General features: G+C 48.9%; 1 protein-coding gene and 1 long non-coding RNA gene across 4 annotated transcripts; both read right to left on the reverse strand.

Moving 5' to 3' along the window:
• Positions 1-145: 145 nt before the first annotated feature.
• LOC141020557 (putative F-box/FBD/LRR-repeat protein At5g56810) lies at positions 146-14,644 on the reverse strand. 3 transcript variants are annotated; one of them, XM_020342349.4, is made up of 5 exons: positions 14,264-14,644; positions 3,834-4,029; positions 2,417-3,639; positions 2,198-2,326; positions 146-921 (listed from the first exon to the last, which is right to left on the reverse strand). In XM_020342349.4, exons 2-5 carry the CDS (start codon positions 3,916-3,918, stop codon positions 526-528), a joined length of 1,833 nt encoding a protein of 610 aa, XP_020197938.3. In that variant the 5' UTR covers positions 3,919-4,029; positions 14,264-14,644; the 3' UTR covers positions 146-525. The 3 variants fall into 3 exon arrangements, with proteins under 3 accessions (XP_020197938.3, XP_073363217.1, XP_073363218.1); XM_073507116.1 differs by having other exon boundaries at positions 14,304-14,632; XM_073507117.1 differs by having other exon boundaries at positions 14,316-14,631.
• LOC109783762 (uncharacterized) lies at positions 13,429-13,948 on the reverse strand. Its single transcript, XR_002237753.4, has 3 exons — positions 13,850-13,948; positions 13,682-13,755; positions 13,429-13,601 (listed from the first exon to the last, which is right to left on the reverse strand). It is a non-coding gene; the product is annotated as an uncharacterized lncRNA (long non-coding RNA).
• Positions 14,645-15,147: the final 503 nt, after the last annotated feature.

The raw sequence follows: 15,147 nt of genomic DNA on the forward strand, positions 1-15,147 counted from the left end.
CCACTACATGGTTTCATGACACCAAATTATCACCTGAAAGCAGAAATGATAAATAAACACTTCTACAAACCAAAGATGCATTATTCACTGAAACTAGCAGAAACAAGGTTGCAAACATTCTGTCATGAATTGCAAAGGGATAAATTTGAGACAGAAGGCATGAAACATCCTTTTTCACTAAAGCGAGTTATAGGATACAGTAGATAATAATAGTACTAGCTGCTTCTGTCAGCAGCTTAAATTACAGGACCAAACAACAAAACAGATTACCACAACTAACTAAGCATTACAGATCTAAACAAGCACAAAAACACATATAAAATAAACTACTGACAAACCCCTTCAAGCGGCAAGTTCAGATTTGCAGCCTGAGCTTAGACACCACCTCCTCCGCCACCAGGTATAATTCTGAGTAGGCCACAAAACATTCCATCACTGAGTGAAGTAGATCCTATCTTTGAGCGTCAGGCTAGAAACAAAAGCAGCGACATAAAGTTGGGCTTTGAACACTAGACAAGGCAATCTTCAAAATGGGGATCCACTGCACTTTTTGCATCCGCTGGAGGGCACGTCAAAAGGATCAGCCATTGACAAATCATGGGTGTTCCTGTTGTCTCTGAAATAAACATTATTGCCGCATCTCAGTTCAATCCGAGCATCTTGAGAAATTCTATCTTTGGTCCGCAGCAGCCGGTGTTGATTAGCAAACCAGTTGTACTGCCGGTGGTAAGGCAATGTGATTTTCATTTCCTTTAGCACTTTCGCATTCAAAACAAAGAACTTGGCGAAGTCAATACACAAAGGGACGGTGCTGTCATAATTCTTAAACAATACTTCTTTGAGATGCAGCTCAAGACATTCAATCGGTTCCGGTGGGTCATACTCCCCCCGATTATTATAACTCATCTTCTGGAACCGGAACTGGAAATGGAGAGAACAAATAATACAAAAGAAGTTACCAACAGGTTAGCAATACGATAACACTGGGAGTATTTGACAAAAAACTACCACATTAGGGGTTACCGTCCCACAGAACTACCACATTCAAAAAAGTGACTGATAACTACCAAAAAATTCTAATTTTGTGACTAAAAACTACCACATTTGAAAAATGACCGGTTTAGACGATTTAAACACGTTTATGACATGCGGGACCCACCCGTCAAGGATGACGTGGCGGCACGGTCAACCTTGTTTATTTTGACCGTTAAGTTGAGCGTTATGACAAGTGGGGCCCACACGGTATTCTTCTTCCTCCTCTCTGTATCCTGGAGGCCACGCGGCCCGACGGCTCTGCGGATGCGCTCCCCGAACATGCACCGCTCCAGCGTCGCCCTGTCCTCGGAGTCCCGCTTGGTTGCGGATCTCGGGCACCGCCGCCGACGCCGACTGGTGGCTCGGCGAGATCGAGCGCCAGCGGGTACGCCTCGTCCGGGACTGGGTCCAGGTCCAGATGGAGGCCGCGCGCGACCACGACCAGGGCGGCGCCGACGGTGGCGACCCGCCGCATCCGCCCCCGTCCCCTGCCGCCGGCGCCGGCCCCCGGATCCGTGGCCGCCAGGCGAGGCTCGAGCTCGTCATGCGCCTCGCCGCCGACCGCCACGCCGAGCTCCAGCGCCTCTCCCTGCGCCGCGCCGTCTCCGCCTTCCCCCACCGCAACCGAATCCACGTGCTTCTTGGGCTGTGGCCCCAGGTACGGCGAGGGGACGCCGGAGATATGAATCCGAGATGGCTTCCCCTCGAGGCGCGTGGCCAGCGCCTGGAGCAGCGCCGCCCACTGGATGCCCTGCACGATGCCGAAGTCAACGATGTGGATCTTGGTCGCCGCGCCCGTGGCCTCCAGGATACAGAGAGGAGGAAGAAGAATATCGTGTGGGCCCCACTTGTCATAACGCTCTACGGTCAAAATAAACAAGGTTGACCGTGCCGCCACGTCACCCCTGACGGGTGGGTCCCGCATGTCATAAACGTGTTTAAATCGTCTAAACCTGTCATTTTTCAAATATGGTAGTTTTTTGTCATAAAATTAGAATTTTTTGGTAGTTATCAGTCACTTTTTTGAATGTGGTAGTTCTGTGGGACGGTAACCCCTAATGTGGCAATTTTTTGTCAAATACTCCGATAACTGGCTAGATAAAACAGCAACTCAAATTCTGATTTTGACATCTAAAGCAAGCAGCTATGTTAATGTACTCACAAAGACATGCAGCCTCTCTAAGCAGGGGAAGCACTTGAGGAAGTTAACCACTATATCCAGATTAGTGTAGTCAAGAACCAACACCCTCACGCTCTGCATTTTGGTTGTCAAGCCAACAGCAATCATACTCTGCAAAGACATAAAAAACAAGTGCACTCATAAGAAAAACAGCCTGCATATATGAATGCTGAATGAGCAATGGATGAAGACTGCTGCTACCCGGAAAACTGTGGTTCCAAGCTGAAGTTCTGTTATGCTTGTAGAGAGCACACCCAATATGTTCAGTCTAGGTGCCGAGATTACCCGTATGGTCCTTGGGCCAACCCGTGGTTCAAGTGGTAGCAATCTCTCAAGGCACGGGGCATCCTTGATGACCAACTTTTGGAAAGGGACACTAAACTGGTTAGTGCAAAAGCCTATACTCTTAAGAGTTTGGGAGCTGATGCAGAGGCGACCAAAGCCAGAATTTTTATTTAGCTCAAGGCTTTCCAAGGCAGAGCAGCCAAAGAGCACGCTGTGGAGAGCATCCTCCGAGATGGTGACTCTATCCAGGGTGAGCTGCTTGAGGCACGGAAACTTGAGCGACAGCTTCACAATCAAATTGGAGAAACGGCAGGCGCCGAATTTGGCCACACGGAGCGTGGGCGCGAAGCGGTAGACAGACGATGGCAGCAGGTAGAAAATACCCCTGACGTCGAACCAACGCTCGGGGATGAGCTCAAACTCCTGTAGCCTGTCCAGGGCTTGGGAACTAAGCCAGCCCTTGATCTTGCCATGATACTTGCTATTAGAGAGGCAGAGCGAGAAGCGGCGTGCGGGGCCAGGATGCACAGAGAGGATCTTTGGAATCAAGTCGCCCAAATTGTGGTTGTTGCTGTTGAGTTCTTGGTTCATCACGAGGTTGAGAGGAGCAGAGCGCCAGAGCGGACGCCACCGGCGAGAGATGACCTGCGTGCGGGCACCTTCCTTGGTGGGGAGAAGAGAGACTATACTGCAGAGTACGGCGTCCGGGAGGCGGCCAATGTGATCGACACTCCCCGCATCATCGACGTCTCTGCTCTGTGGTGGATCTTGGTCCACATCGATGATCTGGAACTTACATTTGTTGGATGCTTGCAATGGCGCCGCCGTCACCTCAACTGCAGTCACCGTGTCAGGCGCTGGCACCTTGTAATTTAACGCCACGGCCGCAGACTTACGCTTCTTGGAAGCTTGCGTCGCCACCGCCAAAGGCGCTGCCTCCTCGGCATTTATTGGCCCCGCCGCCTGCCCTGCAGTCGCCGCCGCAGGCGCTGCCTCCTTGGCATCCAACGCCGCATCCACAAACCTACGCTTCTGGGAAGCTTGCATTTGCATAGCTGCCGCCGCAGCAGTTGCCGCCTGGCCTGCAGTCTCCGCCACAGGCACTGCCTCATCGGCATTTATCGCCCCCGTCGTCTGCCCTGCAGTCGCCACCACAGGCGCTGCCTCCTCGGCATCCAACTCCGCATCCGCAAACCTACTCTTCTGGGAAGCTTGCATAGCTGTCGCCGCCTGGCCTGCAGTCTCCGCCACAGGCGCTGCCACCTCGGCATTTATCGCCCCAGCCGCCTGCCCTGCAGTCGCAGCCGCAGGCGCTGCCTCCTCCACATCCAACGCCACATCCGCAAACCTACGCTTCTGGGAAGCTCGCATAGCTGCCGCCGCCGCAGTCGCCGCCACAGCCGCTGCCTCCTCGGCATCTAACGCCGCAGCAGAGGCCCTCACGGCTGCCTCCTTGGCGTTTAAAGCCGCAGCCGAAGCCGCCACAGCCGCCTCCTTTGCAGTCACCGTCGCCGCCGCCGCGTCTCAGCCTGGACACGGTCCGGGCCGGTCGGGTCCCGGTCCGAGCCGGCGTTTGGACAGGCCGCCGGCGGTCCGGTCCGGACCGGACCGAGCTGTACAACGAGCTGGTATTCTGGGACCGGACCGTTGGGGTGCCAGCTCGGTCAGGCCCGAGAGGACCGAATGGACCGGCCAGCTTTTAGGTCCTATTTATTGTCACGCAGTGTATATTTACTGCTTTTAGGTCCTATTTATTGCCAGACAGTGTATGTTTAGGCATCTGCTGGTTTTGGAGAGTAAATTAAGCAAAAGTACAACAACAACAACACTACTGTTAGCTACTACCTAGGCTGTGTTCTACTATTTAGGCATTACATAGTGATAAGCTTACTAATGGATGTAATATGACAAGTCATCAGTGATCACTACAGTTTTCAGATAAGCTTGGACCGAAACAGCAGAAATATCACAGCCACAAACAACTAATTTGGACAGCAAGCACTGGACTATATTTGGACAGCAAGAATAACTAAATTTGGACAGCATTTTCTTTGTTTTTTGGACATCCACAAACTCATTTTGACAGGAAAGATGGCATAAATCAGGTTAAGCACAAATATCACATCCACAAACATAAGATCTTATCATCATAGAACGACACGATTACAAACTTGCAATGACAATTCCAAGTCCATGTCAATTGACAAGTTGAACATAACACAAATGAGAGGTTCATCTCCAAGCTAGCAGTGACAATTGATAGTTCATGACTTGAAAGGTTCCTGTTGGGGATCGAAGCAGAAATTTAAAATTTTCTACGCATCACCAAGATCAATCTATGGAGTCATCTAGCAACGAGAGAGAGGAGTGCATCTACATACCCTTGTAGATCGCGAGCGGAAGCGTTCAAGTGAACGGGGTTGATGGAGTCGTACTCGTCGTGATCCAAATCACCGATGACCGAGCGCCGAACGGACGGCACCTCCGCGTTCAACACACGTACGGTTGGGGAAGACGTCTCCTCCTTCTTGATCCAGTAAGGGGGAAGGAGAGGTTGATGGAGATCCAGCAGCACGACGGCGTGGTGGTGGAAGTAGCGGGGATCTCGGCAGGGTTTCGCCAAGCTCAGCGAGAGGGAGAGGTGTCACGGGAGGGAGAGGGAGGCGCCAGGGGCTGTGGTGCGGCTGCCCTCCCTCCCCCCCTTTATATAGGGTCCCTGGGGGGCGCCGGCCCTGGGAGATCCCATCTCCAGGGGGGCGGCGGCCAAGGGGGTGGCTTGCCCCCCAAGCCAAGTGGGGCGCCCCCCCACCCCCAGGGTTTCCAACCCTAGGCGCAGGGGAGGCCCAAGGGGGCGCACCAACCCACCAGTGGCTGGTTCCCCTTCCTACTTCAGCCCATGGGGCCCTCCGGGATATGTGGCCCCACCCGGTGGACCCCCGGGACCCTTCCGGTGGTCCCGGTACAATACCGGTGACCCCCGAAACTTTCCCGGTGGCCGAAACTGGACTTCCTATATATAATTCTTCACCTCCGGACCATTCCGGAACTCCTCGTGATGTCCGGGGTCTAATCCGGGACTCCGAACAACTTTCGGGTTACCGCATACTAGTATCTCTACAACCCTAGCGTCACCGAACCTTAAGTGTGTAGACCCTACGGGTTCAGGAGACATGCAGACATGACCGAGACGACTCTCCGGTCAATAACCAACAGCGGGATCTGGATGCCCATGTTGGCTCCCACATGTTCCACGATGATCTCATCGGATGAACCACGATGTCTAGGATTCAATCAATCCCGTATACAATTCCCTTTGTCAATCGGTACGTTACTTGCCCGAGATTCGATTGTCGGTATCCCAATACCTTGTTCAATCTCGTTACCGACAAGTCACTTTACTCGTACCGTAATGCATGATCCCGTGACCAACCACTTGGTCACTTTGAGCTCATTATGATGATGCATTACCGAGTGGGCCCAGAGATACCTCTCCGTCATACGGAGTAACAAATCCCAGTCTCGATCCGTGTCAACCCAACAGACACTTTCAGAGATACCTGTAGTGTACCTTTATAGTCACCCAGTTACGTTGTGACGTTTGGTACACCCAAAGCACTCCTACGGCATCCGGGAGTTACACGATCTCATGGTCTAAGGAAAAGATACTTGACATTGGAAAAGCTCTAGCAAACGAACTACACGATCTTGTGCTATGCTTAGGATTGGGTCTTGTCCATCACATCATTCTCCTAATGATGTGATCCCGTTATCAATGACATCCAATGTCCATAGTCAGGAAACCATGACTATGTGTTGATCAACGAGCTAAACAACTAGAGGCTTACTAGGGACACGTTGTGGTCTATGTATTCACACATGTATTACGATTTCCGGATAACACAATTATAGCATGAACAATAGACAATTATCATGAACAAGGAAATATAATAATAACCATTTTATTATTGCCTCTAGGGCATATTTCCAACAGTCTCCCACTTGCACTAGAGTCAATAATCTAGTTACATTGTGATGAATCGAACACCCATAGAGTTCTGGTGTTGATCATGTTTTGCTCTAGGGAGAGGTTTAGTCAACGGATCTGCTACATTGAGGTCCGTATATACTTTACAAATATCTATGTCTCCATTTTGAACATTTTCACGAATGGAGTTGAAGCGACGCTTGATATGCCTGGTCTTCCTGTGAAACCTGGGCTCCTTGGCAAGGGCAATAGCTCCAGTGTTGTCACAGAAGAGAGTCATCGGGCCCGACGCATTGGGAATCATCCCTAGGTCGGTAATGAACTCCTTTATCCAGATTGCTTCTTGTGCTGCCTCTGAGGCTGCCATGTATTCCGCTTCACATGTAGATCCCGCCACAACGCTTTGCTTGCAACTGCACCAGCTTACTGCCCCACCATTCAAAATATACACGTATCCGGTTTGTGACTTAGAGTCATCCAGATCTGTGTCGAAGCTAGCATCGACGTAACCCTTTATGACGAGCTCTTCGTCACCTCCATAAACGAGAAACATATCCTTAGTCCTCTTCAGGTACTTCAGGATATTCTTGACCGCTGTCCAGTGTTCCATGCCGGGATTACTTTGGTACCTTCCTACCAAACTTACGGCAAGGTTTACATCAGGTCTGGTACATAGCATGGCATACATAATAGACCCTATGGCCGAGGCATAGGGGATGACACTCATCTTTTCTCTATCTTCTGCCGTGGTCGGGCATTGAGCCGTGCTCAATTGCACACCTTGCAATACAGGCAAGAACCCCTTCTTGGACTGATCCATATTGAACTTCTTCAATATCTTGTCAAGGTACGTACTTTGTGAAAGACCAATGAGGCGTCTTGATCTATCTCTATAGATCTTGATGCCTAATATATAAGCAGCTTCTCCAAGGTCCTTCATTGAAAAACACTTATTCAAGTAGGCCTTTATACTTTCCAAGAATTCTATATCATTTCCCATCAATAGTATGTCATCCACATATAATATGAGAAATGCTACAGAGCTCCCACTCACTTTCTTGTAAACACAGGCTTCTCCATAAGTCTGTGTAAACCCAAACGCTTTGATCATCTCATCAAATCGAATGTTCCAACTCCGAGATGCTTGCACCAGCCCATAGATGGAGCGCTGGAGCTTGCATACCTTGTTAGCATTCTTAGGGTCGACAAAACCTTCCGGCTGCATCATATACAATTCTTCCTTAAGAAAGCCGTTAAGGAATGCCGTTTTGACGTCCATTTGCCATATCTCATAATCATAGAATGCGGCAATTGCTAACATGATTCGGACGGACTTCAGCTTTGCTACGGGTGAGAAAGTCTCATCGTAGTCAACCCCTTGAACTTGTCGATAACCCTTAGCGACAAGTCGAGCGTTATAGATGGTCACATTACCATCTGCGTCTGTCTTCTTCTTAAAGATCCATTTATTTTCTATGGCTCGCCGATCATCGGGCAAGTCAGTCAAAGTCCATACTTCGTTTTCATACATGGATCCTATCTCGGATTTCATGGCTTCTAGCCATTTGTCGGAATCTGGGCCCGCCATTGCTTCTTCATAGTTCGAAGGTTCACCGTTGTCTAACAACATGATTTCCAGGACAGGGTTGCCGTACCACTCTGGTGCGGAACGTGTCCTTGTGGACCTACGAAGTTCAGCAGTAACTTGATCCGAAGCTTCATGATCATCATCATTAACTTCCTCCCCAGTCGGTGTAGGCACCACAGGAACATCTTCCCGCGCTGCGCTACTTTCCGGTTCGGAAGGGGTGACTATCACCTCATCAAGTTCCACTTTCCTCCCACTTATTTCTTTCGAGAGAAACTCTTTCTCCAGAAAGGACCCGTTCTTGGCAACGAAGATCTTGCCTTCGGATCTGAGGTAGAAGGTATACCCAATGGTTTCCTTAGGGTATCCTATGAAGACGCATTTTTCCGATTTGGGTTCGAGCTTTTCAGGTTGAAGTTTCTTGACATAAGCATCGCATCCCCAAACTTTTAGAAACGACAGCTTAGGTTTCTTCCCAAACCATAATTCATACGGTGTCGTCTCAACGGATTTCGACGGAGCCCTATTTAAAGTGAATGCGGCAGTCTCTAAAGCATAGCCCCAAAATGAGAGCGGTAGATCAGTAAGAGACATCATAGATCGCACCATATCCAATAGAGTGTGATTACGACGTTCGGACACACCATTACGCTGAGGTGTTCCAGGCGGCGTGAGTTGTGAAACAATTCCACATTTCCTTAAGTGTGTGCCAAATTCGTGACTCAAATATTCCCCTCCACGATCTGATCGTAAGAACTTTATTTTTCTGTCACGTTGATTCTCAACCTCACTCTGAAATTCCTTGAACTTTTCAAAGGTCTCAGACTTGTGTTTCATTAGGTAGACATACCCATATCTACTCAAGTCATCAGTGAGAGTGAGAACATAACGATAGCCACCGCGAGCCTCAACACTCATTGGACGGCACACATCAGTATATATGATTTCCAATAAGTTGGTTGCTAGCTCCATTGTTCCGGAGAACGGAGTCTTGGTCATCTTACCCATGAGGCATGGTTCGCATGTGTCAAATGATTCATAATCGAGAGACTCTAAAAGTCCATCAGCATGGAGCTTCTTCATGCGCTTGACACCAATGTGACCAAGGCGGCAGTGCCACAAGTATGTGGGACTATCGTTATCAACTTTACATCTTTTGGTATTCACACTATGAATATGTGTAACATCACGTTCGAGATTCATTAAGAATAAACCATTGACCAGCGGGGCATGACCATAAAACATATCTCTCATATAAATAGAACAACCATTATTCTCGGATTTAAATGAGTAGCCATCTCGCATTAAACGAGATCCAGATACAATGTTCATGCTCAAAGCTGGCACTAAATAACAATTATTGAGGTTTAAAACTAATCCCGTAGGTAAATGTAGAGGTAGCGTGCCGACGGCGATCACATCGACCTTGGAACCATTCCCGACGCGCATAGTCACCTCGTCCTTTGCCAGTCTCCGTTTGTTCCACAGCTCCTGTTTTGAGTTACAAATATGAGCAACCGCACCGGTATCAAATACCCAGGAGCTACTACGAGTACTGGTAAGGTACACATCAATTACATGTATATCACATATACTTTGGTGTTGCCGGCCTTCTTGTCCGCTAAGTACTTGGGGCAGTTCCGCTTCCAGTGACCACTTCCCTTGCAATAAAAGCACTCAGTCTCAGGCTTGGGTCCATTCTTTGGCTTCTTCCCGGCAACTGGCTTACCGGGCGCGGCAACTCCCTTGCCGTCTTTCTTGAAGTTCTTCTTACCCTTGCCTTTCTTGAACTTAGTGGTTTTATTCACCATCAACACTTGATGTTCCTTTTTAATCTCCACCTCCGCTGATTTCAGCATTGAATATACCTCAGGAATGGTCTTTTCCATCCCCTGCATATTGAAGTTCATCACAAAGCTCTTGTAGCTCGGTGGAAGCGACTGAAGGATTCTGTCAATGACCGCGTCATCCGGGAGATTAACTCCCAGCTGAGACAAGCGGTTGTGTAACCCAGACATTTTGAGTATGTGCTCACTGACAGAACTATTTTCCTCCATTTTACAACTGAAGAACTTGTCGGAGACTCCATATCTCTCGACCCGGGCATGAGCTTGGAAAACCATTTTCAGCTCTTCGAACATCTCATATGCTCCGTGTTTCTCAAAACGCTTTTGGAGCCCCGGTTCTAAGCTGTAAAGCATGCCGCACTGAACGAGGGATTAATCATCAGCACGTGATTGCCAAGCGTTCATAACGTCTTGGTTCTCTGGGATGGGTGCGTCACCTAGCGGTGCTTCTAGGACATAATCTTTCTTGGCAGCTATGAGGATGATCCTCAGGTTCCGGACCCAGTCCGTATAGTTGCTGCCATCATCTTTCAGCTTGGTTTTCTCTAGGAACGCGTTGAAGTTGAGGGCAACGTGGGCCATTTGATCTACAAGACATATTGTAAAGATTTTAGACTAAGTTCATGATAATTAAGTTCATCTAATCAAATTATTCAATGAACTCCCACTCAGATAGACATCCCTCTAGTCATCTAAGCGAAACAGGATCCGAGTCAACTAGGCCGTGTCCGATCATCACGTGAGACGGACTAGTCAACATCGGTGAACATCTTCATGTTGATCGTATCTTCTATACGACTCATGCTCGACCTTTCGGTCTTCCGTGTTCCGAGGCCATGTCTGTACATGCTAGGCTCGTCAAGTCAACCTAAGTGTATTGCGTGTGTAAATCTGGCTTACACCCGTTGTATTCGAACGTTAGAATCTATCACACCCAATCATCATGTGGTGCTTCGAAACAACGAACCTTCGCAACGGTGCACAGTTAGGGGGAACACTTTCTTGAAATTATTGCGAGGGATCATCTTATTTAAGCTACCGTCGTTCTAAGCAAATAAGATGTAAAACATGATAAACATCACATGCAATCAAATAGTGACATGATATAGCCAATATCATTTTGCTCCTTTTGATCTCCATCTTCGGGGCGCCATGATCATCTTCGTCACCGGCATGACACCATGATCTCCATCATCATGATCTCCATCATCGTGTCTTCATGAAGTTGTCACGCCAACGATTACTTCTACTTCTATGGCTAACGCGTTTAGCAATAAAGTAAAGTAATTTACATGGCGTTATTCAATGACACGCAGGTCATACAAAAAATAAAGACAACTCCTATGGCTCCTGCCGGTTGTCATACTCATCGACATGCAAGTCGTGATTCCTATTACAAGAACATGATCAATCTCATACATCACATATATTTCATTCATCACATCCTTTTGGCCATATCACATCACAAGGCATATGCTGCAAAAACAAGTTAGACGTCCTCTAATTGTTGTTGCAAGTTTTTACGTGGCTGCTATAGGTTTCCTAGCAAGAACGTTTCTTACCTACGCCAAAACCACAACGTGATATGCCAATTTCTATTTACCCTTCATAAGGACCCTTTTCATCGAATCCGTTCCGACTAAGGTAGGAGAGACAGACACCCGCTAGCCACCTTATGCAACTAGTGCATGTCAGTCGGTGGAACCTGTCTCACGTAAGCGTACGTGTAAGGTCGGTCCGGGCCACTTCATCCCACGATGCCGCCGAAATAAGATAAGACTAGTAGTGGCAAGAAAATTGACAACATCTACGCCCACAACAAGTTTGTGTTCTACTCGTGCATAGAAACTACGCATAGACCTAGCTCTGATACCACTGTTGGGGATTGAAGCAGAAATTTAAAATTTTCTACGCATCACCAAGATCAATCTATGGAGTCATCTAGCAACGAGAGAGAGAAGTGCATCTACATACCCTTGTAGATCGCGAGCGGAAGCGTTTAAGTGAACGGGGTTGATGGAGTCGTACTCGTCGTGATCCAAATCACCGATGACCGAGCGCCGAACGGACGGCACCTCCGCGTTCAACACACGTACGGTTGGGGAAGACGTCTCCTCCTTCTTGATCTAGCAAGGGGGAAGGAGAGGTTGATGGAGATCCAGCAGCACGACGGCGTGGTGGTGGAAGTAGCGGGGATCTCGGCAGGGCTTCGCCAAGCTCAGCGAGAGGGAGAGGTGTCACGGGAGGGAGAGGGAGGCGCCAGGGGCTGTGGTGCGGCTGCCCTCCCTCCCCCCTTTATATAGGGTCCCTGGTGGGGCGCCGGCCCTGGGAGATCCCATCTCCAGGGGGCGGCGGCCAAGGGGGTGGCTTGCCCCCCAAGCCAAGTGGGGCGCCCCCCCACCCCCAGGGTTTCCAACCCTAGGCGCAGGGGAGGCCCAAGGGGGGCGCACCAGCCCACCAGTGGCTGGTTCCCCTCCCCACTTGAGCCCATGGGGCCCTCCGGGATAGGTGGCCCCACCCAGTGGACCCCCGGGACCCTTCCGGTGGTCCCGGTACAATACCGGTGACCCCCGAAACTTTTCCGGTGGCCGAAACTGGACTTCCTATATATAATTCTTCACCTCCGGACCATTCCGGAACTCCTCGTGACGTCCGGGATCTCATCCGGGACTCCGAACAACTTTCAGGTTACCGCATACTAGTATCTCTACAACCCTAGCGTCACCGAACCTTAAGTGTGTAGACCCTACGGGTTCGGGAGACATGCACACATGACCGAGACGACTCTCCGGTCAATAACCAACAGCGGGATCTGGATACCCATGTTGGCTCCCACATGTTCCACGATGATCTTATCGGATGAACCACGATGTCGAGGATTCAATCAATCCCGTATACAATTCCCTTTGTCAATCGGTACGTTACTTGCCCGAGATTCGATCGTCGGTATCCCAATACCTTAATCAATCTCGTTACCGGCAAGTCACTTTACTCGTACCGTAATGCATGATCCCGTGACCAACCACTTGGTCACTTTGAGCTCATTATGATGATGCATTACCGAGTGGGCCCAGAGATACCTCTCCGTCATACGGAGTGACAAATCCCAGTCTCGATCCGTGTCAACCCAACAGACACTTTCAGTGATACCTGTAGAGTACCTTTATAGTCACCCAGTTACGTTGTGACGTTTGGTACACCCAAAGCACTCCTACGGCATCCGGGAGTTACACGATCTCATGGTCTAAGGAAAATATACTTGACATTGGAAAAGCTCTAGCAAACGAACTACACGATCTTGTGCTATGCTTAGGATTGGGTCTTGTCCATCACATCATTCTCCTAATGATGTGATCCCGTTATCAATGACATCCAATGTCCATAGTCAGGAAACCATGACTATCTGTTGATCAACGAGCTAGTCAACTAGAGGCTTACTAGGGACACGTTGTGATCTATGTATTCACACATGTATTACGATTTCCGGATAACACAATTATAGCATGAACAATAGACAATTATCATGAACAAGGAAATATAATAATAACCATTTTATTATTGCCTCTAGGGCATATTTCCAACAGTTCCAACAAAACAGAAATGCAAAAGTAGCCTTCACATGAGAAAGATCACTTTGACATTCATCTCCAAAATAGCGATCAACATCCACATGATAAACGTCTACAAGTAAGATAAGCAACATTCACATAAATAATATTTGGTATCATATGACAAGTGAAACATGTAGGAAGAATGGTTACCAATCGTTGATCTCCTCCACCACAATGGGTAACTTGATGTTCTCAACATCTTCCTCTTCATTCTCATCCCTCGGCTACAAGTGTGGAAGTTAGAAAAATGCTCACATCACATACAACAAGACCAAAAAAGAAAGAAAGAAAAAGGTAAGGAAAAGATGGCAAACATACCACCAGATTCAAGTCAACGTGAGCACCCTTGATATAACTTGCACCACAAACTAATGCCTCCACCATAACCGGTTTTAACGAACTCCTATAGTCATCTAATACGACACAAGTTGACAAACTAGTTTGAGGATGAGAAGTTGACAGGTTAGGGTTAGGGATTGGAGAGGAGGAGGCGCTGTGAGGAGAACGAGAAGGGAATCGACCCAGGAGGAGGGGGAATGGAACGAGGGGAGGGGGGTCGCTCGCTCTGTCTAGCCAGATGGCCTTTTCATGGGCCTTGCACCATCGGTCCGCTCGGTCGGCCCAGTTAAAGACCGGACCGGACCGAACTTTTCGCGGTCTGTATTTCTGGGCCCGGACCGTCATGTTTTTCTACCGGGCCTGGACCGTACGGTCCGGTCCTGAACGGGCCACGAGCGGGCCGCAAAGCTTGCTCGTGTCGTCCAGGCTGAGCCGCGTCCTTGGCAGCAGCCGCCGCCGCAACCGAAGCAGCCAAGGCCGCGTCCTTGGCAACCGCCGCTGCAGCCGAGGCGGCCGCCGCCGCCGCCTCCATGGCTGGCGAGAGAGACGCGGGAGGGTTTGGTCTGGTTGGGGATTTCGGGAATGGGGAAAAATCGAGGGCCCTGGAATCGAGCACCGGCCGGGAATGGAGAGGAGGGGATGGTCGACCGGTACGCGGCGGTACTTGAGGGAAGGGTGGGGCGCCGGGGCGGCGGCGGCGGCCGGGAAGGGGAGGGGCGGCGGCGGCGCTCTACTCGATGGTGAGGAAGAATTTTTTTTAGGTTAGTGATGAAGCGTGGGAGAAGGGGAAAAAGAAAAGGAAAGAAAGAAATAATAAAAAAGGATCACTCACTGATGAGTGGGTCCCATGCGGCAACAGAATTTTAGTATTGCAGCTCTAGAAAAAAAATAGATAGAATGGATGGGTCTGAATATACATCGGGTTTAAAAAAACACAGGGGAATTCTGTTCGTGTACATTTTTGTTTTATTTTTTAGTGATCCAGTTTCGGCGTGCTTTCAGTTTTAGGTACACAGGATTTCTCCAAGTTCACATGCCATCTTTACATGCATATATATCATCAACAAGAATTAGAATATTTCATCAAGATTTAAAAAGCCAAAATTGTATGGACACAATCAGATCTCAAAACACTAATTCATTTCAGTTATTATTAATCACACATTATGTGTCGAACCCCAGCATTCATATTTAAATAGATTACCAAGATTAAACCGAGCTACGGTCGAACAGGGCCAGGCTCATCAACAGAATCTTCACCAGGACTAATGTGATTT

This window comes from Aegilops tauschii, chromosome 1, assembly GCF_002575655.3.
Source record: "Aegilops tauschii subsp. strangulata cultivar AL8/78 chromosome 1, Aet v6.0, whole genome shotgun sequence".
In the NCBI taxonomy this organism is placed as follows: Eukaryota; Viridiplantae; Streptophyta; class Magnoliopsida; order Poales; family Poaceae; genus Aegilops; species Aegilops tauschii.